General features: G+C 35.9%; 2 protein-coding genes across 2 annotated transcripts in view; both read left to right on the forward strand.

Annotated features, from left to right (window-relative positions):
• Window positions 1–26144, forward strand: part of LOC143361999 (uncharacterized) — a 533154-nt gene that overhangs the window by 208044 nt on the left and 298966 nt on the right. The window lies entirely within an intron of this gene.
• Window positions 7753–19050, forward strand: LOC143362006 (uncharacterized). Its single transcript, XM_076801775.1, has 3 exons — window positions 7753–7895; window positions 8051–8185; window positions 16615–19050. The coding sequence occupies exon 3, from the start codon at window positions 16626–16628 to the stop codon at window positions 18513–18515; it is 1890 nt and encodes a 629-aa protein (XP_076657890.1). The 5' UTR covers window positions 7753–7895; window positions 8051–8185; window positions 16615–16625; the 3' UTR covers window positions 18516–19050.

A 26144-nucleotide genomic window follows, 5' to 3' on the forward strand; every position in this document is an offset into this window, starting at 1 on the left:
ATCTCAACCGTGTGTTTACCGGTATCATACGATCGATCATAACCAATAGCGTACAACCACGTCTGCCGGTCGAAGAACATTTAAGGCTCTCCCCTGGCGGAGCAGCTCTCTTATTTCTCAGTTCTCGCTCGAGTCAAATTCAGCATCTATCAGCTTCATTCTCGTCCTATCCTTTCGCGACTTTGTTCTTCGACCGGCCGATATTTCCGCGTCGCGTTGCGTGATTCTGCTCGCGACAAGATTTTCCGACGCTCGCGTTGAAGATTTTCCGATCGCGGCGGCCCTCGTCAAGGTGCCGTTCAAGATTTCCGGCGCGATTCATCGCAGAGACGACCACGCGCAAGATTTCCGATTATCGTACGAACACCCGCAGGGCTGCGGTCTTTATCGAGTGAATAAAGTGCATTTTTACCGAAAGGGCAACATTCTGATTCTCCCGTCTTCTCCTTGCCACCTCGCGCGCTCATTTCTGAGTGGTCCCGGCCCCCAGGCGACTCCGACCGTCGGTCGACGCCAAACAATTATATTACAATTTATATTACAACTAATAATTGAAAACACATACGCTCCCCGTTTTGTTGTTATTTATTTATTCTGCGATCATAATCACAAGCATCCTTCCCGTCTTTGTAATTAAGCTGACAACAGGCACCGAATAATCCCGTAATGGCTCTCCTAACTAGCTGGACGATTAGTCTACGATGACAGCAAAACATCGAAATATTTGCTTGAATTGCGATGAGAAGAGACTGCTAGTCGGCGTAAAGAGTAATGGACGATGACGCGCGGAAAAACCGCGGGTCGAAAATGAACCGTTAACGAGTTCACCGGCGATTGCTAGTGTGGCTAATGAAAGTCGGTAGACGGAAGAGTGATAACAGCAATAAGGATGGATGATATGGGTACGATGGCGCGCATCGTAACCAGGAGGTTAGAATATATTATTACATTCTCACAACATATTCATTTCGGAGTTGCCAAAAATGTCGCAGGTTTCCTATGTATTATGAATCTCTAACTGGTCAGATCATTTACAACACATTTTAACGTCTTCCATTAACAGTGACGTAACGTGACAGTAACGTTTTAACATTTTGTTCAAATTGAAGTGTTCTAATTACAGTGAGAAGCAAAATTGAACCAATTGAACCATTTTTCCAGAACATCATTATTTATGGGTTTATTGAAACAAGATCACACAAAACATAAGGGGCACATGGTTTAACATTCATTTAAACTTAAGAAACGATTAATATTTCAATTCTATCACATTTCATTTACTAGTTACAGTAATTTATTCCTGACTCAATTCTCCACGAGTCCAAAATACTAACCAAGAAATATATTTTATATTTTATTTAACCTATTGCTCCTCTATTCGGTCCCATAATTGTTTCAGTGAAGGTGACGAAGAGTGATATGTTTTATTTATTTATTTCCTGAGTAGCAGAGAAAATATTCATGGAAGAGTGTATTAATCAGTCGGTAATGCTACTATAATAATAATCGTTCCCATAATTATAATAATGAGTTACGTAATATCACTTCCTAAAGTCGAAGAAACTCTGTGAACGGTATTGTAAATTTAATTAAAAGAACAGCAGCCTAAAAATGTACGACTCTTTTCCCGCTACCGTGATCGCCATCACGGACATGCTGCTTAATTCATCATACATGGTATTAAAACCCACCTTTTCACAGTAAATCACGTGCCTCGCGGCAAGGACGGATCTTCATGGAAGGTAGAACTGATTTATGATGACTTTTGTAATCAGAGGAATTCTTTAATTCCGGATCCAATGATGAATACTCGCACCTTCTTGAAAGCAAAATTAATCTATGCAAATTACACGCCATTCTAGACGACTACTGCAACTAAAAATCCTATAGTCACGTTAATATTTTAAAACTTCTTACCTGCCGAAATCTTTTTCAAACATCTTCTCTCAAGGATTACGTAATATAGCGAAATTATGATAATCTGTGTAAACATTAGAATAACTACGTCACGGAAAATAGTGAAGGACATTTTATTATCATTGATTCATTTCTGCACTTTCTAGATACAATGCATTATTTATACATTTTCACGATATTGTATTATATAAAATAATATCTATAAATGTATAAAAAAAAAAAGAAAAAATTAAAGAATCCATTTTTTTGTCCTCAAAAAAATTAAAGAATCACCTCTACGAACCTGAGAAATTGGGATAATTCTAAGTGATCATAACACCGGCAAAAATTGTTGTATCGATATCGTTAAATAATAATTTGAAAGCTTGAAGTCTCTACTTTCAGATGCTTTTTCAAATTTTTAGCTACGTTGCTATTTAATACAGTTACAGCGTTATGAAGAAGACTACGTGGCGACTGCGGCGCGCGCGCGCGTGTGTGTGCGTGAGAGCGATATTCTCATGACAGTTACAACATCATTTCAGTTCTTCATAACTGTTTCGAGAACCGGAACCGATATCATAACAGTTTTCAATCCCTGTTATAAACTGTTTGTTTCCATTTTCCCCACAAAAAATCCATTGGTATGAGGTCTGGTGAACATGGTGGCTATCCTACAATTCCAGTACGACCAATCCATCGATTTGGAAATTTTAAATCCAAAATTTGTTCGACAAGCTGATACTACATTCTTAAACGGATATCTAGTGGTACATCATGTATATACAAGCATTTGTAACTCATGTTGCACACTTTTCTCCATTTCAAGTACCGTTTATGAAATAGGAACCAATTATTTGATTATTTAAAATGCCACACCGGACTTACACTCGACGGTCTTTGTTTATCCAGTGATCTTACAATTAGCCAATGTGGATTGTCAATTGACCAATAATGCATGTTTTTTAGATTTAGCTGTCCATGTTTAGTGAAAGACGCTTCATCAGTAAACAGTACTCTTTTAAAAAATGATTCGTCATTTTCGTATTGCTGTAAACCCCATCGAGAAAAATTCATACGATTTACAAAATCTGTTCCATGAAGATCCTGATGTAACGATAAATGATAGGGATGAGAAATTTTTCTTCTTGAAGTATCCGTGTTACACCACCAGTTACACGGAAATTACTGATCAACTTTGCATAAGTACAACATGATCGACAATTACGGTCTGGAAATTTATCTTTGTACATTCGAACCACGTAAACACCGCGCGTTTTTTTTTTTCATTTACATTCACGCTCTGGATTGTAGTCTTGGTCAAAGCCTACGATCTCAATAGACATCAGTTCTAGGTGAAACTTTAATTTTCGAAGATCAAGGTCATTTCAAGGTCGTGTTATTATACATATCTGGATGTATATTTCGATCAGTTACACGATGCAATAAAAAAACTGTAGTTATATATCAAAAGACACCGATGTCCTTGATAACTCCGAAAAAAATGACCTTCGCAAAAAAATATTCTTGCCAGATATTTGATCCATTGGCACCATGCACATTACGTAACAAATATTTTTACATCACAATAACCTGAAGAGAAATTTAGGTGGCCTTACTTAAAAGGATCATCCTGTATATATAGTGTGTCCCACACAGTGTGTGTTATTTCAAACAATACGAGAAAATGTTACTTACAGATGTTGTAGGGTTTAAGAAACTACATAATATGGTATAAATGATATTCTTGCAAGTGGAGGTGTAGAGAAGATATAGAGGTCACCTTTCTTTTTTTAAATGGAATGTCCAATTTTTTATACTCGATTTCGATAGATTGGCGTATTCTGAGTATAAAAGTGGTAAAGTGTATTTGTCCTAATACTTACCGTTGCTGAGATATTTGACTGTTTACATTCTATTACTTTCATTATGGAACGTATTCAAGGATATGGTCACTACGTCAAATGGAAACATTGGTAGGCTTCCGACGTCTCTCAGTGTCAGTCTGTTTCTCAGTTAGTGGACATAAGATAGTCAATATGAAAATTTCATTCGAAGAACAATTAGAGATGCTTCTAATTTATGGAGAAAGTAAGAGAAACGCAATAGTGGCTTGGTACGGTTGAATTTGTAAACAAATATCATCGGTACCACATTAGCCTTCACCAGAAATTACCTGACATGGATTATGTAAATCGTATTAGACTTTGTGGATGGGCTCAAGAGCAGCTACAAATCAATCCACTTTTTTTCTATTTAATACTATTTACCGATGAAGCTACTTTTACCAGCACTGGGCGTATATATTAATATATATATAATATACACAGTGAATTCGCGACATATGTCGCCGAGGCCTACATGGTAAATGTCGCGGAATTATCCCCACTACCGCGGAGTATACCCCGTGAAGGGCCAAGAAGCTCGAGAGACCTCGGTCGCCGAGGAGTGTAACATAATATGCGTCGGGTATGCATATCGGTGTGAGACCAGGTGATCATAACCAATCCAATAACAAAACTTCTTTATTTTTTATGGGACTTTTACCAACATATTCGTGGTATTGTTCTAATGAAAATGATACCAAATATGATATAATTCCGACGATATTTACATGAGTAATGAACGATGAAAGTTTTGGACAGAAAGATGAACAGCGTATGGGAAAGAAAAAAACGCGGAGTCGAAGTGTTCGGGAAAGAAGAAAAAAGAAAAAAAATTCGATACAAAAGCTCACTGGCGTGAGCTCAAGCTTTTAATTAAAAAATTAAACTTTTTCGTTATTAATTATTTTTTTATGAGGCTTTCACCAATATATTCGTGGAACTTTTTTTATTAAAATGATATCAAATATGATATAATTCCAACGATATTTGTATAATAAATGATGACAATTATATTATATATTAACGGAAAATTAGTGTAAATATGATTCGAATTGTATGGTATTAGTATCATTTTAATCAGAAAAATTCCACAAATATATTAGTGAAAGTCCCGTAAAAAGATAATAATATACTAATAAAATATACAATGCCTGTCTTCAATTGACAAGTGTGTGCTAACTGGCGACTTTAAACGCAGCTTGCCACGTCTACCGATGCTGTGATATGTCTGAACATCACGTATTCACGGCAAACGATTTTAGACTTTGAAAGATCTGTTTGTCGAACCTTGCCACGTACTAAAACGCAAACAAATGCTGGCGCACATGCGTGTCACCTATAGACAGCCGCGTGCATTCATTGCCCCGTGGGATTGAAGCCATTTGAATTCTAAATGCTTTCTTAAATACGGTAACCGTGTGCAGTGGCACAATAGAAATATTTAATGTTGCAATCGTTGTTCGATAATATTAATCTTAATTATTAACGATTCCCAAAAAAAAAAAAATTGGCTAAAATATTATTATAAATAGTCAATAATAAACAATCCTGTCCATTTTGAAGTATGCGTACAACTTTGTAAATAAAATATTACTTTATTGTTTTACAAATAGTATCTTATTTTCAATATTTTTTCTGAAAATCTCTTCCTAATGAAAAGATACAATGTTTTTTTCTATATTGTTTATCAACAAACCACAGTAGGAACCTGCTGCGTATGTTAGAGCAGACACATTCAACTTTATCAGAAATACTTGTTTCCACCATCATCTAAAACTTGTTTTTTAATGTCTTTTAATAATAATTCAACCAGAGAAACTGTTACATTTTAGATCAAAGAATGAATTGAAAAAACCGCGTTATTTATAGGCTGATCCTCTATGTTAAGTATGATGAAAGCACTTATTTTATTTTATTCCAGATTATTAAAATAAAATGTTTTATTGTGTTTTTCAGATTGTTAAAATGGAAATATTTTATTGTAAGATTGAGATTCTTGAAATAACAATATTATATTTTATAAATTACATGTCTTATGTAAAATACTATTTCTTTTAAGAAATTTTTTCTATTTCTTTTTACATGTAAAATACTATTTCTTTTAAGCCAAATAAAATCTGAAATATTAAATAGTATTTGAAATACTTATTTCGCCATATATAGCGCCCTTTTGAATATTTCTAAACTGCAAATCTTTTACCAAATTACCAGTTCAATACATAATTTAATGAAAACTAAACTGAAAAAAGTGCCTTTCACTAGGTAAAAATTCCACGTGGTACAGATAAAATAGAAATCGTCAGTTACAATTCATAATCAAGCGTTTCAAGTGATGATGTCTAATAGTTAATTAAATCATTAACCCAGTTGCAGATTAAATATCTGATGTAACCATTCATTTAATTGCCAATTAGAACCCCATTTTCGTTAACTGTGAGTATACACCAATTAAATTACAAATGTAATCATTAAACGTAATTGATAATCAAATATCTCAATTGAAATCGTTAGTCGTTAGATGAATTACATATTACGTAATTCAGTTTCATGAAAACTCGAAAAAAGAAAAAACTTTATAAAATACACAATAATGATTTGATATAATAAAACAGAAGAAACGCCATTAACGTTTACCAATATAAACGATTTCATGCAATTTCTAAATTTCAAAATCTCATAAATACATAAGAATCAATTTTTAATCACTGAAAAATTAGTTTCTCAAATAACACATTGGTTAAACTAAATTTTATTCAAATCCCTCAAACATACCAGAGACCCCAACAATAATCGAAAAATAAGGAGAAAGAATAATGTTAGTGACATCGTTGTTAACTCCCCTAAAAGCATTAACGACTTAATATATATTCGAGAAAAACGTTGCTCAGAATTTCACAGTTTACAATATTACGGTAAATATTAATCTGCAAATCTTTATGCAAATTTTCGATTTTTATGTTGGCTTATGAAAATTGTGATGAAAAATAATTTCGTTCACTCAATAGTAGATTCCGTGTGGCAATGAGATAAAAATATTAGGTCATTCCGCAAGTAATACAAATTTCCATCTATATTCTTGGAAAGCGAAATGCAGAAACATAATCAGACTCTTTCTCTCGAAATGATTGGTATACGTGTAAATTGAAAACGACGAATATAAAATCTACACGACCTACAGTGGATCAAAAGTATGGGCTCACTCTGTTTTTTACGATAACGTAAGTTACAAAGGTACTATATTAGTGCAATTTAGTTTATTAAGTACTTTAATACACACGGAAATATTATACCGGTGTAAAAACATTAACGATTTACCATCAAAAAGTAATAAATATTAAGTAGCAAAGATTTGTACAGTGACTGTACAGTTTGGAGCGTCACGTTACAAGAAAAGCAACAAAAAATTCGTTTCTAAGTGTCAGAATTTCAATTAGAGTTTCAGAGTTTCAATTATTAGTCATAATTTAAGATGTTATAGTGATATCACACTATGACAATGACACCACTTTATTTCGGAACATTTTCTCATATTGATTCATCTAATCTCTGTTATCTATTATTTTATTGATTCTTTTATTGATTATTTCATTGATTCTGAAACTAAATATGACAGCACTTTACTGGTTATCCCGCTTTTCACTTTTCGTATACCATAAACGTAGAAAAATTCGCAGTCCACTAGCTACTCTAACGAGAAACTGTCCGAAGCACTGGCACGAAATGACAGCTTGCTCTCGACCTCTCGATAACAGTCTTAACTGTCGAAATCGGGCAAACCTATCGTTCCGACACAGCTATTGATACATTGATATGGTATTATCGCGCGAAGTAGCCAATAGATAAAGTGTTTGCGCGAATCGCTTGTGTCGCGATAAACTAGTCCAACGCGTCGGCCAATGAGATCCGCGATCCTATCCCTAATAAACTCAGACTGCGGAAGAGCCGATGATTCCCCGAATAGAACCGATTAACGAATTAATTATAGGCCCGGGTTCGATTCGATCAGGGTCAAGCTCGATGGGAAACTTCTCGCCGAGACTCCTTGCTTCCTGCTTCTTGACAGTCAATACGTGACGAGATTCTGCTTCTAATAGCTCCGCGGGGGGACTAAACGTAAGTTCCACGAACGTTCGACGGTTCTTTTTGTCATTTTGTCCTTGCTTGGAGGCGGTTGCCTCCCGTACGACTCGCCAAATCGACAACGCACACTATCGCGACACTCGCACGTACCTATCCATAGATTTCTCAGACACGCTCAAAATCCGCAGGGTATAAAGGCTTGCAAGACCTGTTCTCGCGATAGCTACGTCCGGAGGAATCCTGTCGCGAACTACTCGCCAGCAATAGACGCAGGGAACAGTTCACGGCTTCGTCCACGGTTTTCGGATATCGTCCCTTGAAACGTGAGTAACATGCGACCGATAACGCTGCTCAAAACATCTCCCGACCTTTAACGTTAGGCTACTCGTCTAACACGCTGGAAATAAATCTTTAGGCTGTTTCGTTTTTCTTCTTTTTTTTTTAGAGAAACTGTATCACGTATTCTTATTTACCTCTTAGTTACAGTACGCTACCGCATCACTGTGAATAATTCCGTGGCTACAAGGAAAAACACCGCGTGTCGCAGTTTGAAAAATATTTAAGTTTATCCGTTAATTGAGCTTATACCAAAGGTTAAATACTTTTACGTGTTTACCAGAAAAAAAGTCATTGCAGAAAAAAAGTCAGTGATTGCTGTTCGTTTTTTCTTCTATTTTTATTAATCTGCTCAAACTAAATTTATTTCGTATAAAATAAAACGACTAGAATTATATTCTATTTTTTTTTTTATTTTATCGAAAATCGTGTATTCCATACAAGTGATTGATGTGAAGAAAAGTATGTACAGTGAGTCCTATTAATATTCCTGTTAAAAAGACAACTTTTTAAATATCTCGCAATACGACTTGGCTTTGTTTCAGAAGTTAGAATAATTTACATGTTGAGAAAAATTTTTCAAGAAATTTCAATTGATCAGAATTTCCAATAAAATAAATTATACTTGCCAGACTTTATTATTGTTATGGTTTAAATTCCTATCTGAATAATACTGGGCAACGAGATCCATTTTTACATATATTTTATTATATTTCACTATGTATACAATTGTATAGGGTGTCCCAAAATTCACGCAAGAAGTAATTTTGATAGAAAACACAGGTTTATAATTAAAAATTGTAAATTTTTTATTGATTCATAAAATATACAGTATAGGGTTATGCATAGCATATCGGGTAAATGGCCTCCACGGCTTTGCTGGCACATACGCACTCTTTTGTTGAAATTTTCCATGACCGTTTTTCGAATTTCGTTGATGCAGCGCTCAATTTCCTCCTTCAAGGCGTGGGTTCTTTGGCGTTCTTTGCGGTTTTTTGAAGTCTAAGGTTTATGTCAACAAGCCCACGACCACCCACGCCTTGAAGAAAGAAATTGAGCGCAGTACCAATGAAATTCAGTAACATTTATGCAAAACGGTCATGGAAAATTTCAACAAATAAGTGCGTATGTGCCAGCAAAACTGTGGAGGCCATTTACCCGATATGCTATGCATAACTCTATACTGTATATTTTATGAATCAATACAAAATTCACAATTTTTAATTATAAACCTGTGGTTTCTATCAAAATTACTTCTTGCGTGAATTTTGGAACACCCTATATAATATTAGTTATGTATTAAACTCCAGTAAATTGCTGCAACACACTCGTCATGACATAAGACGTGTGACATCGTGCTGAGCAGGAACGCCACTAAAGGCTCGTACAGACCTGAACATTTCGACGAACATTGCGCCGAACGGTGCGCCTAATAGCGACCGAAATGCAAAATCGCGCCGTTCGGTTCGCCAAAATGAATGTCGATTTTGCGTTTCGTTCGCTGTTCGGCTCGCCGTTCTGCGCAATGTTCGTCGAAATGCCACTCAAATCATTAGTGACTGACTACTCTGAGAACTTAACGATATTATCCGTTTTTCTTTTCTCAGTTCATGCCTATACAGTGCGTTAAGAAATGATAGGTTCAGTCACGTTTATGGTCGTAACTTATGAACAATTGTTTTAATCAATTTATTACTTACACAGTACTTATATCAATGAATTTGTCTGGCATATATTGTTTACAAATAGTATTTCAAAACAAGATTAGAATTTTTTCTGAATTTAACCAATGTTTAACCGTTAAAAAATGACAGGTTCGTTTAAAAAAAATATTAAATTAATGTAAATCCATTACCATGTTTTTCGACATATTTGAAGTTCGCAATATTCATATAGTCCACATTATGATAACATATATCGCCATATATTGAACTTGATTACACAACATTAGATAATGAAGAAAATAATCGTGAATTCTGGTTTCCTAAGCTCGCAATAAATGATTAATGTTATCCGAGTCTCGGTCCTTGTCAAATAATAAATGCAATTTCATACTACGCAGAACGTCAAAAAGAGGGAATTTTTCTTATATCTACAAGATTAGACTAAATTCTAAATAGAGAACAGCGGCTTTGGATTATTGCAAATACGGTATTTCATTTGGAAGTCTACATATCATTAGTGAAAGCATACAGGGTGTCCCAAAAATGTTGTACTTCATCGAAAGGGGCGATTCCTGAGGTGATTTCAAGTAACTTTTTCCGTTGCGAAAATGTTCTGCGCGGCTTTCTTAAGGAGTTATTAAAGAAAAACATGGACCAATAAAAGCACGGCTACAGCAAACGGATGCTGTCTCGGCGACAAGTCCCGCTAAGCGTGGCGTTGGCATTGGCTGAGCCGTAATTTGTTCGCTGTTGCCGCGCTCTGATTGGCCCGTGTTTTTCGTTAATAACTCCTTAATAAAGCTGTGGAGAACATTTTCGCAAAAGAAAAAGTTACTTCAAATGATCTCAGGAATCACCCCTTTCTCGGAAGTACAACATTTTTGAGACACTCTGTATACGAAATTCCGATAACGCGAAGAGGAAAACACCATCATATTCTTATACTTCTTGATAAAGGCAATCTCGAACGAGAAGCAATTATAGAATATTATTGCCTTGGGTGTAACAAAATGTTTCTTCGTGGCTTCTTCAGGCCATGCAGTAAAATTAACCTTGACCAAAAATATCATGTTTGAATTTTTTTCTATTTCATCGTTTATTACTCGTCACGAGGAACAAAATTTTGAAAGGTCGCGAATCAACCGTCCTCTTGAAAAGCCACTCTAAGTTTCGTAAACTACTTTATTTCATATCTCTACAGGGTGTCCCAGTATTGGGTACACCCATGGAAGGGGTGATTCTACGTGAGAAAATAAGTCGAAAATACAGAATAAATTTTTATCGTTTAAAACTTTATTTTCGAGAAAATCGACTTTAAAAATCTACTTTGACCGATTAACTTCAAATTGTGAAGGTGTATTAATGAAACACGAAATATTGATTTAACAATTTAAGAGACAATAGAGTCATGTGGACGTACTCCTATCCTACTTCAAAAATTGATATACATTCTTTAATATTTCAGGATTAAATACCAATTCGTTTTTCACCATGACCAATATACGTACGACATATTCATTCTACCTTACATGAAAAAATAATTTATATTATGAATAAGAAATAATATTCATTTTATTACGTTTTCTTTCGAATGTTATCATTTCAATACATTTTAAAGAGATAGCTTACAGTAATCTGTAATCATATACCTACTACATGTATAAAAATAATGGTCATAACTTTGCAAAGCACGAAATTCTTTAATTACATCACCGAATGCCTCATCAGTTCCATTTACGTTTTGATCAACAAATTCTTTCCATCCTTCTTGTTCAGCAAATAGAAAGTCTATGAATTCTGTTTCCAGTAAATATTAAATTGGCAGTTAAACTGCAATCTTCTATAGAAATTGATGTTTTTATAAATTAACTTATTTGGCAATTTAATTTGCAAAGATAGTATATAAAAATAAAGATGTTACGAGCCCAATGCGATATTGGGGAGTCACTGGGAGAGATGCGCAGACAAACCCGGTGCGAAACCGAGGAGCTGCTAGGAGGTTGTGCAACAGCGCGGACGAACCCAATGCGAAATTGGGGAGCCACTAGGTTGGAGAAAATCGCTGTTGGACTATGGTATGTCGCGAACGAACCAGATATGAAATCAGGGAGTCGCTAGGATAGTTAGTAGACCTCGTAACTAGTATATAATTTAATTGATACAATCCGAGCGATAAGATTATATCGTGTGGGGACGCTCAATTATTAGATTAGGATATTGGGCAGTAATTAAGGGTTTATAGATTGTACGATTTACCAAACAACACGAATATATTCTTATTTGAATGTGCGTTACAGATGTTGATGTCGCGATTGGATTGGATATAAACGTACAATAAAAGTATTGTAACCTAAGGTGCACACTGTTGACGCACTGACAATGCGGGATCTAAGAGCAATTGTTGAATGCAAGATAGAAGTATTATCAAAATAGCGGAATTTATAAGGCTAACTTGATTCGAAGAGGACTTTAACCAGATCTCACTAGAACTGACTCTTACGGGCGCGACTCGGCGTGACCCCTCACGTTACTGCACAATTACTGACCAAAGAGGATGAAAACGAACGGGTTTATAGTAGGGTCGCATTTGTCGTTTCCAATAAGTTGGAGGTTTGAAGCAGGATCTCTGTTTATAGGGTTAAACGTAGGGTTAGCCAGGATGTTTCCTATCAGAGACTATCTTGAAAGATTCCAGAAGGGAATATTCTCGAAATTTCCATGTTAAGAAATCGTACATAATTTTTAAGGTCATTTCTGTTGTAATCGGGTCGGGTCGCAGACAATCGGGCGTGCTCGATTCGAGTGCGCGACACTTCATGACTAGGCATGTGCGGGCCGCCCGATATTCGGGTTCGGGTCGGGTCGCAGAAAGTCGGGCGGGCTCGATTCGGCCGCGCGATACTTCATGACACATCGGGCGGCCCGAGTGTTTCGGGCTGCCTGCTCGACTTCGTCGGGCGGATTCGGAGAGAATCGGACAAGTTCGGGCAAGCGAGTTATCGCGATACCTGAGATTCAACTCTGCGTTGTTATGAAATAGATAATGGTAATAATGCTATTTCTTTCATAGCTTATAACGTAATTTCTAATATACTCGGTTTTTTTCAATAATTACAGTAAGTATATTTGGAAAATATGTGCATAATCTTTATTTATATTAACAATAAACCTACCACACGCGGTCAAATGACCGTTTTTGAAATTTCGTTTAGAATTTCTTGTATACAAGGTTACTGTATCGCCATGTAACTTATTGACTTGAATGTGCTGAAAATACATAAATGTAAATAAAACTTTTCTAAATAGAAAAAAATATTTTGTTTACTATCCAATTGGCTAAAATCTCTTTCTATATTAAGATTTTTTTTGAAGCGGTCATTTGACCGCTCATGGTAGGATTAGATATACATGAAATATCGGTAGGTGTAGTGTTCAATTTTGAAATAATGCACGTTACACTTGAAAAATTCATCTTTCTGCAACCCGACCCTAACCCGAATATCGGGCGGCCCGAACATGCCTCGAGCATGACCTCGAGCTTCTTGGCCGCTCACTGCATATACTCCGCGGTAGTAGGAATATTTCAACGTCGACTAATTTAGAAGTCTCGGCGACGTATAACTCAGTTTCACTGTTAACTTATCTTTAAACTTTAATCTTTCATTAGACAAATAAATATCATTGGAATAATATCATATTTGGTTTTACTTTAATCAGAAAAATGCCAGGAATCTGTTGGTGAAAGTCCTATACAAAAATAATGAAAAATAAAGAAGTTTTGAGCTTCGGTATCATGTTCTATGTTCGGCACTGCATCAAACAATAGTACTCCGACCACAACAAGACCCGGGCTGCTGACATATAACGCGGATTCACTGTATGTATATAGTATTTTCACAGTTACTGGTCAGCGTTTACTTAGTAAGTTGATTGTAAAGCTAAAAACAAATTTATAAAATCTGTAATTAAAGAAAATGTTATTTCCTTCGTGAGTAGGTTTAATAAATAAAAACATAGTTCACTTCTACTAAATTTTTTATTTAACAATTTTTGAATATTTTTCAATACTATAAATGTGTAAAGTTCTATAGTCTAATGATATACAGGGTGAATTCGATAAAGCAGGACACCTAAATATCTCCGTTACTTTTCGTTGTACAAAAAAACTTCGTAGGACAAAGTTACACTGTTTGAAGGGCCACAATGTAAAGTTATACTGTGCGAAGGGCGATATAACGGTGTAAGGGAAAAAAATTTCAAGGTCATTTTTATGAGATTTCAAGGTTATCGATGTTTTTTTAAATGGAATGATATATTTTCGTTAACGTAATGTCGTAGCTGACAAAATAACGAATTCATGCATGTAACACAATATGACCTTCAAATGACCTTCAACCCAGAAAAATGGTATAAATAAAATTCAACGTGTAAGATTCATTTGATGTATTTCTGTTACGCCAAATGTTCAAAAATATTCCCTTGAGCTGCTATATATTCATTCAGCCGTGAATTTACAGAACGTACTGCTGTGTAATTCATTTCTGAGGAAATCGACGCACAAGCCTGGACGATTCTTTCTTTCATGTCGTCTATAGTCGTTGGTGGTTCACTATAAACATCGTCTTACAGTTTTCCCCATAGATAAAAATCAAGGGGTGTAAGGTCTGGTGAGCGAGCTGGCCATAATACGGGTCCGTTACGTCCAATCTAACGATTTGGAAACTTGTTATTTAAGAATTGTGTTACGACACGGGAAGAATGGGCCGGACATCCATCATGTTGATACCACATATTTTGATGAATGTTCAAGGGTGTATTTTCCAGGAGAATTGGTAACGATTCTCGTAAAAATGCAATGTATTTTTCTGCATTTAATGTTCCGGTAATAAAGTGAGGCCCAATTATTTGGTTATCTAAAATTCCGCACCAAACATTGACGGACCATGGTCTTTGTTTGTCGACTGTCCGTAACCACCGCGGATTTTCAGATGACCAATAATGCAGGTTTTTAAAATTTATTTGCCCGTGATTTGTAAACGAAGCTTCATCGGTAAATAATACTTGATTAAAAAATGCTCTATCATTTATCAATTGTCTCAATCCCCACTGGCAAAAGTTTACACGATTTACAAAGTCTCTACCATGAAGTTCTTGATGAATTGATAGGTGAAAGGGTTGAAATTTGTGTTCCTGGAGTATTTGCACTACACATTTTTGACTAATGCCACTTCCTCGTGCGATTTGCCTCGTACTAGCATGAGGGTTTGTATTCACTGCTGCCAGAACATTAATTGTGTTTGCTTCATTCCTTACAGTCCTCACCTTTGTACGTTTTTTATTTTCGACACTACCAGTTTCACGGAATTTATTTATCAAATTGGAGTAAACGGAAACTGATGGACAATTACGATTAGGAAATCGGTCCTTGTACAACTGCACGGCTTCTCTTAAACACTGTCGACTTTCTCCATAAATGAAAATCATATCAATCTTATCTTCCTTCGAGTAACGCATTGTGAAACGTTCATCGATAAACTGATCGAGAAATCTTAGAAACTGTGGAAATCTGATAGCAAGAAGGTCTTCTGAGTAATTAGTAGTGGATAAACACGATTCTGTACGAACGTATAGGTGAAGGTATATCATAATTGTCCTCCTGTCAACACCGAATCTGTTATTATGTTATGTATTGCGATACATTTGAATGTATAGCAGCTCAAGGGATCTATTTTTGAACATTTGGCGTAACAGAAATACATCAAATGAATCTTACACGTTGAATTTTATTTATACCATTTTTCTGGGTTGAAGGTCATTTGAAGGTCATATTGTGTTACATGCATGAATTCGTTATTTTTTCAGCTACAACATTACGTTAACGAAAATATATCATTCCATTTAAAAAAACATCGATAACCTTGAAATCTCATAAAAATGACCTTGAAATTTTTTTCCCTTACACCATTATATGTGACCCTTCAAACAGTGTAACTTTGTCCTACGAAGTTTTTTTGTACAACGAAAAGTAACGGAGATATTTAGGTGCCCTGCTTTATCGAATTCACCCTGTATATACGAAAAAATGAAAGAGAATAAATTGGTACTGTTATTTGTAAATAATATAATAATGTGTGTAAACTCCTTATGTTTATGATGTATGTATATGTCTAAAATGTGATTCATAGAGATGGAAAAGGTATTCTTGTTACACAAGGTAGACACGCTATAAAATAAGAGTATTTAGTAAATACAATAGCACAAAATATCATTATTATTATTAAAACATGGTTTCGTATATTATAAAGAAACAGAAAGCGTTTTATATAAGAATTATAACGTAATTTAGTTTCTCAAAAAATAATATTGTAAACTTAACAGACTTGAGTTTAGAAAAGCAGTACTACTGTTTCATCTTCCAACTTTTTCGTATTCTTGTCATTAGACTGTAGACATTTATGCAAATATTAATTTTTATAATTTAATTTAGAGAAAATCAATTGTCACAAAGATTAGTTGGTTTTATTAAAGATTTTAGTCGAGCTTCGAATACAATAAAAATTGTATAATTTGCCAATCGCTGCACACTATTAAATTTTGGACATAAAATGCTTTGTTTATACATCATTTACTAGATGAGAAACACTAGTTAGTAACTACGTGGATAATCTATAAATTATTGACTTTGTTTTTTACTAAACTTCTGGAATTTATACAGGTAGACGGTTAAAAAATCAAATGAAATTTGTTTGAAGGTTCTCCAACGATGCTGTTCTTCGTCGTATTGCTGCCTCTGGTGGCAGCGGTGCCACTGAATCCGACTTTGAGCAACTACATCCTAGACATCGAAAACGGAACATTGAAGAACGTCGAATACAATGGCGATCTTGCATTAGAACTCAACCTATCAAGCATGAATCTCCAAAGACTAGAAAAAACCGCTTTAGATAACGTTTCATCCATAAAGTCTCTAAACTTAGCGAACAACACCATACAGTCTCTACCAGAGTTCATTTTCTCGAACCTAACCAACCTAGAATGTTTAAATCTATCCGACAACAAGCTTTCCAACTTGGAGAACTTATTTGTCCGACTAGAGAAGCTCCAGATCCTAGACATCTCTCGCAATCCTGTAATGCATCTTCGCAGAGGTCAACTATTTGGTTTGACAAAATCCACTTCCATCCTCACCGAGGACAATGTTTTCTGGAGCATAAGCACAGGGACGTTCACAAACTCATTTTTGAAGTACGAGGAAGAATTGGAAGCAATGAAGTCCGAGGCTGACATTGAACAAAAGCACAAGGAGAAGGAAAACGGAGTAAACAAAGAAGAATCTTTGAAAACCCAGTGGCCACAGGGCCAGGGATCGAACAAAGTGATGATACCCGGCCTGACGCTGAAGCTGTGCATCCCTGACAAAATAGTGCAGTCAATCGAACCACTAGAAGAGGGCACAAAGATCGCCAAAGGCAGTTCTTGCATAGAAGTGCCAATAGACGAGAAAGAGAAAAAAGTTAGCCTACGAGGACTGGGTATAAAAGGCTTCCAGGAGGGTTGGTATCAACTGCAAATCCTGCCAATAGCTTCCTTGGACTTGTCCAACAACGACATCACCGAGATCACCAAGGAACTATTAAACGATCTGCCAGAGGACCTGATTAATGTGAACCTGATGGAAAATAGGATCAGAGGCGTCTACAGTCAGGTGATAGAAAACAGACATTTGAGAGTATTGAACCTGAAAAACAATCTCATCGATAAAATAGAGGAAGGTGCACTGCAGAAGACAAACCTGACGGGTTTATACGTTCATGGTAATCAGCTGGACAGCCTGTCTTTCATATCCAGCTTGCCAGAGAGCTTATCAGAGTTGGTAGTATCCAGTAATCACTTTGCATCGATTCCTGATGGTGTTTTTTCGAATCTTTCACGACTGGTTTACCTGAACCTGGCTAACAACAATATCAGAAAGCTTCAGGACGATGTCTTCGAGGGTCTAGAGTCTCTGCATGTTCTGATAGCGACGAAGAATAATCTAATGCAGGTCGAACGCAAGGCATTCAGCAACCTGAAGCAGCTGAAGACGTTGTATCTTCATCGAAACTCGTTGACTAAGCTGGAAAAGGGCACGTTTGCGGAATTGAAGAGGCTGAAGGACCTCAACCTGGCCTGGAACAAGTTGCAGAGCATCACCAAGGACACGTTTGCAAATTTGCCAGAGAGCTTGGACTTCTTGCATATTGATTTCAATGAAATTATTAGTTTAGATACAGGTAGTTTCACAAATGTACCGAGGTTTACATTGTCACTGACTGGAAACAGGATTTCGAGTATTCCCAAGGGTACTTTTGATCTGCCAACGTTACGGGATCTGCATTTAAATAATAATACTCTGACCACGATCGATGGAGATAGTTATGAAGGTTTGCCTCAGCTGAAACGACTTTGGTTGACTGATAATCGAATCGTGGAGATACCTAGAGGATCTTGTAAGAATTTGGGGAGCTTGAATGTGCTGGATATCTCGAAGAATCCGTTCCAGAAACTGGCAAACGGTGCTCTGTATGGACTCAGCATGACCAGAGGCAACTTTTTGTATATTTATAATAATCAACTAAGGGAGATTCAAGGTGGAGTATTCGATGATGTTTAGGTTCCAGTTTTCCCTGTCAAGCCTCGTAATTAGCGTTTTCGAGACAATTTTGGAGGAATATGTTCGATTCTTGTACATGAAATGTCCTTTCTTTTGAATTGAGTGAGCATCTTCGTTATTTTCTGATCGGTTATTTTGTATTTTTTTTTGTATGACATTCATTTCTACAGAAAGTTAATAGTTTCAGTTTACAAAGAATTAAAGCGATTTCCGTTTGTGTAGATTAGTTGTATTCGATATAAGATTGCATTTGTCTATTAAAAAGAAGGTTATTGAAATAACTGCAACTTTGCAAATATTATAATTGTTTCATACAGGGCTTAGATTAATTGTTTTAGAGTTAAACGTACGAGTAATTAATGCACTTCGAATAATTATACTTTATACCTTTTAATCTGTAGTTGATAATTTTGAGGTCAAACTGCGATATAGTGTTGCACTTGACGGTAAACATTTTAAAACCCGTGTTAATTACATCTCTGAATCGTATTAAATTTCTTCGAATAAAATTTTAATAGTTATTGTTGTTACTGTTTATTTATTTGTTTACCCTGTACTTATTTTTCTGTGGAAAACGATAATTCTTATTGTTCATAAAGTATATATGGAGTTGAGCATTGATCGGTGAAAAAGTCGAGTGGTAAAATTGAATTCTGCCTTTTCTTTTTCACTTAATGAGTACATTTTCGTTTTCATTGGTTACATATTTTTCTTATGTAATTTTTTCTATTTGTGATTATTTTATATAAATTCGACCAAGTGAGTTTCTTTCCCATTCCAAAAATGAAACAAAAATATTACTTATTAATAATTATTTAATGTCTAAAATCTTAAATTTAAATTTAAAATGATAAAATGTTTCATGTTTAAGATAACACTTATTAGTTATTAATAATTCAATAGTACAATCTGAACTGAAAAAATACGTTGTAATTTAATATGCAATGTGTTTGAAAAATTAACTTGCAGCCTTTTAAATCACCCTTGAAATGTAGTAATGATATACTGTTTGTCAACAATCAATTTACAAGTCTTCTCTAAACCATTGTTTAATAGATATAGATTTAAGAATTGCATGCTATCAAAGTATAAAATATTTCATTTAATTGAATAACATCTAGTTTTATAACGAATGTTCATTATTTTCATCCCTTGTTTAAGTAGCCCTTCTCAAACCTTTAGTCTTCGTAAGGAAGCAAGGAGTTTTTAGACTCTCACATCATTGATCAGTTTCCGATTAATTCAAGCGAACCTCTGCATTCATTTACATTAGCGATTGCTCACCGATTTTTAAGAGTTTGAAATATGTTGTCAGGGTCGTTGTTGTATACTGCTTCTGTCTATACATGTTACCATCGTCACAAGCACCTACCGACACAAGTGACGAAAACACCCGAAGACGAACCGAGGTACGCCGATTATCTTATGTTATAATGTCGAAAAAACTTTCTAGAGCCAGTTAAAGTTAAAAAGACTATGTTTGCTGCAATGTTGCATAACTCGCACAAAAAAATTTCACTATTTTCGGCAACCAGGTTTTTTGCATAGGAAAACAGGCGCTTTGAAATTATGGTAATACGATTTATCGAAACAATTGATCTCTCCTCATGTGGTGTCTGGAAGTTGGACAATATTTTTTGTAACTGTCAAAGTCTTCTTCATAACGCTGTAACTGAATTAAAAAGCAACGTAGCTGAAAATTTGAAAAAGCATCTGAAAGTAGAGACTTCAAGCTTTCAAATGATTATTTAACGATATCGATACAACAATTTTTCCCGGTGTTATGATCACTTGAAATTGTCTCAATTTCTCAGGTTCGTAGAGGTGATCCTTTAATTTTTTTGACGAGTGTATTACACTGTTAATTCTGACATCTATCCTAAACTCGTCTAACTTAACTTAATATTAACTCAAACGTAAAATTAATTTAAAAAATATTTTTACGAATAACTCGTAAACTAAATCAGAACAGTCCTAAGATAAATATTCCTTAATCTAAATAATTATTGTCATGTCAAATGGTCATTTTGATAAGACAACATAGGTCAAATACTTTTAATGTTCGTTAAGTTTAGTGTTAATGACGTTTGCACGTATTATAATTACACATAATTCAAGCACAGGTTTTGATCATTGAATTTTCTTAACTAAGAATTGAATAACACAATGATGCAATAAAATGAATTCAATATTCATACAAACACTTTTATGGGCATACACCTAATGATGATACTCATTCATAATTGAATAATGCTAATAGCGACAATATGTTATAAATAGTCAACTGTATAATAGACAACTGATGCATCGACCGCGCGCACGAACGCGAACGGGTAGGACGGGTAGGATCGCATATCCTAAACATTCATAATATAAATAATAATTGTCAAGAAATACAAAGAAATTGATAAACAAAGAAATCGGTGATATAAATTATCTCGAAGAAGTATTAAATAAGTAACAAATAAATCATTTTAAATATTATTTTAAGACAATAAAATTTTTTTAATTAATTTAAAAATTACTACCGAAAGTATATATTTATATCGATAATTATCAGTAGATGAGAATAATTTTTAATGAATCGATGAAAAAACCGTCTATTGATAAAAATCGACCGTTCGCACGAGTGAGCGCACAAATGCACGCGGCAGCATTAACTTAAACACTTTACATAAACCATCTGATTCACTTTGTCCTACGAAGATGGAAAAAGTGCCAAATATATCTGGAGGATCATATGCTTCTGGTTTTTGAATGTAATATATGGAGGCTCGCAATAATATTCGAACAGTTTTAAAAGGATGATACCTTTTTTAAAACAGAACCATACAACTTGGATTTTTTGAGGTGTTAGATCATTTAGTTTATCGCATGTAGAGAAAAAGAAATTAAAAAAAAAATTCTATTGGACAGAATTGAAAATAAAATACTTAAAGTATCTTGTTATCTTGTTATCTTTCTTATATTCTTTTAGTCTCACTAAATATGTCGAATAAGTGACATTGTACTGTAAATACCGAAGGATAGATATTGAAGCATAGGTACACAAGGTCAGATATTGAAGAATAGATACAAAACATATTCGTTCATAGCATCGCGTAGCAGAACTTGCGATGCGAGAAATATCGTCAACAGCAAAACGCAACAGATATTGCATCGCGAGATATCTTGTTCATAGTATCGAGTAACTAGTGTTTTGACGCGAAATATCTCGTCCAAAGCTTCGTATACGCGACATAGTGGTAGCGAGATATCTCGTCGATGGTAACTAAAGGGTTAATGACGATTCTCCGATCCGTTCGCCGTTCAGTTCGCCGAAATTAATGTCGACTTTGCGTTCCGCTCGAAATGTTCACGCCTGTACGATGCTTTCGGTCTGGACCAGTGTGCGTCCGGCCACTGTATATGTACACAGTGAATATCCGCTGTAATTCGCTTGCACGGTTCTCACCGAACGTTGCATTTGAAATACACAGTGCACACTGGAAATGTAAGTGACCCTCGCGTCTGTATGGCCAAAACCAGGAACACAGTCGGATGGGAACAAGAAGGTTGAGAAAATATCTTTCTCTGATACAATGTTGCAAATAGAAACGGACAGCGAAGTTCCAGAGCTGCTACCGCCGAGGCGTGTAACATAAGTAACATAACACGATCAAGTATATCGGTGTTAGACCAGTAGACCACTATTAATCCAATTACAAAACTTCTTTATTTTTCGTTAGTTTTTTATGGGACTTTTACCAACATATTCGTGGCATTTTTCTAATGAAATTGATACCAAATATTATATAATTCCGATAATATTTACTTGTGTAATGAACAATGAAAGTTACTTCCCATTACAATTATATTAACGGAAAATTAGTGTAATTATGATCCGAATGATATCGTGTCTGGTATCATTTTAATCAGAAAAATTCCACAAATATGTTGTTGAAAGTTTGGTAAAAAAATAATTCATAATAAAAAAACTTGAGTTTTGATTTAACGGCCTGATCTCACACCAATCTTTCATCTTTCCCGAACGCTGCTTCGACTCTCCGCATCTCTTTCTTTCCCATACGCTGTCCTTGTTTGCATCCGAAACATTAATCGTTTATTATACAAGTAATTATCATAGAAATCATATCAAATTTGGTATCATTTTCATTAGCAAAATGCCACGAATATGTTGGTGAAAGTCCCATAAAAAATAATTAATATTATAATAAGAAAGTCTAAGTTTTGATTTAAAGGCCTGAGCTCACGCCAGTCTTTCATCTTTCCGGAACGCTTCGCCTCTCTGTGCCTCTTTCTTTCCAATACGCTATTCTTTTTTGCGTCCGAAACTTTAATCATTCATTACACAAGTCAATATCATCGGAATTATATCAAATTTGGTATTATTTTTATTAGAAAAATTCCACGAGTATGTTGGCGAAAGTCCCATAAAAAATAATGAAAAATAAAGAAGTTTTGTTATTGGATTAGTAGTAGTGTGGAGGTATAGGTCGAATAAGTAGGCGCGACAATAACGTTCCTCGACACAACTTTATTTTTGATCCTCGGTGTACGACGGGAGACCCAAAGTTGTCTCTACCACAGTTAGCGACCAAGTGCCCTGGCCACGTTTTTGGAAAACCCTCTGGGGGAGGTAAGGAATGGTGGAGAGGAAAGTACGGAGTGGGAAGTAAGGAAAGGAAAGTAAGAAGAAAGTAAGAAGAAAGGAAAGTAAGAGAAAGATGGTACGGCCAAACCCGGGAGGAAGCAATCGCGGAAGGATGTCATAAAACGGAAAAAGCGGAAAAAGGGAATCAGGAAAGGATGCCATAAAAAAGGAAAGGTTCGCCGGGGCCTGGCCGTAGACCTTGAACCAGGCCTAAGCGAGACTTGGAAAAGTCGAACGAGAGGATTAGGCCTTCGTGGGTCTGGTCGCCAGATGTGAACCAGCCTGACCAGGCCCGCGTAGAACGGAGAACAATAGTAGAGGAGTTTTCTGAATGGCGGCGGCGTAGGACAGCGCCGTGGCCGCCACAGTAGACTTTTGGTCTCATACCGATATATCCGAGCGTGTTATGTTACATTCCTCTGCGGCGGCGGTTCTCGAGCTTCTTGGTCCCTCACGGAGTATACGCTGCGGTAGTGTGGGTAGTTCGAGGGAACGGAAAACGTGAGGCTTAGGGAATTACAGCGGATATTCACTGTATCGCGGTGCAGCGTTTACTTCGAATTTTAGTGTCCGCTTTTTTGAGACACTTAGGACTATATCCTCATTGTTTAAAACAATTGCAACATAAATGGCGAAAAAACATTTTTTTCAAATGACAACATTTTTAGTAGATACTCTTATGTTTACACAACAAGCACCTAAAAACTTATTTTCATCGGTTTATTAGTTCTAGTCTCATAATCAAAAAAGGGTGACACGTTTTATTGCACGTCTGTAAACTCAACAATTTTTAAGATATCGAAAAATCTACAACATATTGAGATTTGAACAAAATTCAAAACATTACTCCAAAAAGTGTTCGTTTTCGCGTGGAGTTATCCAAGTTCAATATTGTTAGTCTAATATTAATATGGTATAGCATGAAATTTAAACGCCTGCTTCTTCCACCACCTTTCTTTCATAGAGCGCGCAACTTCGTCGTGTTCTCTGGTGTCTCGCGTCGTCGTTGCCCGACGGTAACGGTGCTGACTGGAAGGGGCCATTGGGCGCTATGGTGGGGACCGTATTGTCTCAATCGAGACAAAAATGTTCATCCCTCATGTACACTAACGATATTTCTTGTAGAAGAATCTAAAACCTCCACTTTCGATCGGGTTTGTTCCTCCAATCTTATAAAATTTGTTGTCAATTACATTTTAGAAGTAACACAACTGTATTTATTCAGACTGATTCACGAAAATATATGAACACTTACCACAAAATAAAATTCGACGGATATAGTGTACATATTTCATCAATCGAGAACGTTTGGGTAGTAGCTTATTCTGAAGATTTCCAAAGGAAAATTTTGAATTGAAGACTGTCCAAAAAGTTTGGATATACGAGGGTGGTCTGAAAAGTTTCCGACCTAACAAAGATATAAGGCATTTTTCCTCAAAATTATTTTTATTTCTCTACATAGTCTCCTTGTAAGTGTATACACTTCTCCCAGCGATGCTCTCATCTCTCCAGTCCGTCCAAATAGTACTTGCCGTCTTTCTCTGCAAAATAGCTATTTACAAAGGTGATGGCTACCTCATTTGATGAAAATCTCTGTCCTCCGAGTGCAACTTTTAACTTGGGGAACAAAAAGAAGTCGCTTGGAGCTAGATCTGGTGAGTACGGTGGGTGATCAAGCAGTTCAAACCGCAATTCGTGGATTTTTGCCATGGCAATCGTTGAGGTGTGAGACGGCGCATTGTCTTGGTGGAACAAGATTTTTTTCTGCAAATGTGGCCGTTTTTCCGCAATTTCTGCCTCCAGCCTGTCAAGTAATGATGCGTAGTATGCTCTTGTAATGGTTTTCCCTTTTTGAAGATAATCAATAAAGATAACTCCACGACTGTCCCAGAAAACAGTCGCCATCACTTTCCCAGCCGAAGGAACAGCCTTTGTCTTTTTTGGCGCCGATTCCCTATAAGCAGTCCACTATTTTGACTGCATTTTTGATTCGGGAGTGTAATGGTGTATCCAAGTTTCGTCAACAGTAATTAGCCGGCGCCAAAACTCTGATTTATTCCGCGTAAATTGCGCCAAAAGACCGATCGAAATGTTCATTCGAACACGTTTCTGATCCAACGTGAGCAAACGCGGCACCCAACGCGCAGACAGCTTTCTCGTGCCTAAATCTTCAATCAATATGTGACAAACACGTTCTTTGGATATATTCATGGCCTCTTCTATCTCTCTAACTTTAATTCGACGGTTGTCTAGCACCATTGGGTGAATTTTAGCGATGTTATCGTCACTGGTTGCAGTTTTTGGGTGTCCCGAACGTTCATCGTCACCCAAGCTGGTACGGCCACGTTTAAATTCAGCTGCCCAAAATTTCACGGTGATAAATGATGGTGCAGAGTTCCCGTATACAGCGTCTAACTCTTCTTTGATTTGCGTAGGCGTATTGCCTTCCCAAAATAAATATTTAATCACAGCTCGATACTCGAGTTTTTCCATATTCACAAAAACACTCATAGCAACTTACTCAAACGAATGTTAAACAATAACTGAGCGTCCGAAATGGCTGAAATTTTTGTGAGTACTTGTCAAAGTACTTTTGTCGACGAATACTGCCATCTTCATGTTGAGGTCGGAAACTTTTCAGACCACCCTCGTACAAAATTGAAAAGTTGCAGCTGTATTTGGGACAGACCATAGAATCGTTTTGCATAAGGAAAATTCGATTAACACAGAAAAGATTTGTTATAATTGAAAATTTCATTTCTCAAATTCTCAAAAACTGTAGGTGATGGGGAAAACATGATTTTCAAATTCATGTTTACCGCATGAAAACCTATCAAGTTGCCTATTGCTTATTGGAAATAGAGGCAAGATATGTTGCACGGTATAATTTTTCTTTGAATTTTTTCGTTTTATTTTTTTATAACTTTTCTTTTGAATGAGTTCGCCTTGCCGGATTAACAGAACCTTCTTCAGAT

This window comes from Halictus rubicundus, chromosome 16, assembly GCF_050948215.1.
Source record: "Halictus rubicundus isolate RS-2024b chromosome 16, iyHalRubi1_principal, whole genome shotgun sequence".
In the NCBI taxonomy this organism is placed as follows: Eukaryota; Metazoa; Arthropoda; class Insecta; order Hymenoptera; family Halictidae; genus Halictus; species Halictus rubicundus.

Coding starts and splice junctions, on each gene's coding strand:
- LOC143362006 (XM_076801775.1), top strand. CDS start 16,626: ATGCTGTTCTTCGTCGTATTGCTGCCTCTGGTGGCAGCGGTGCCACTG.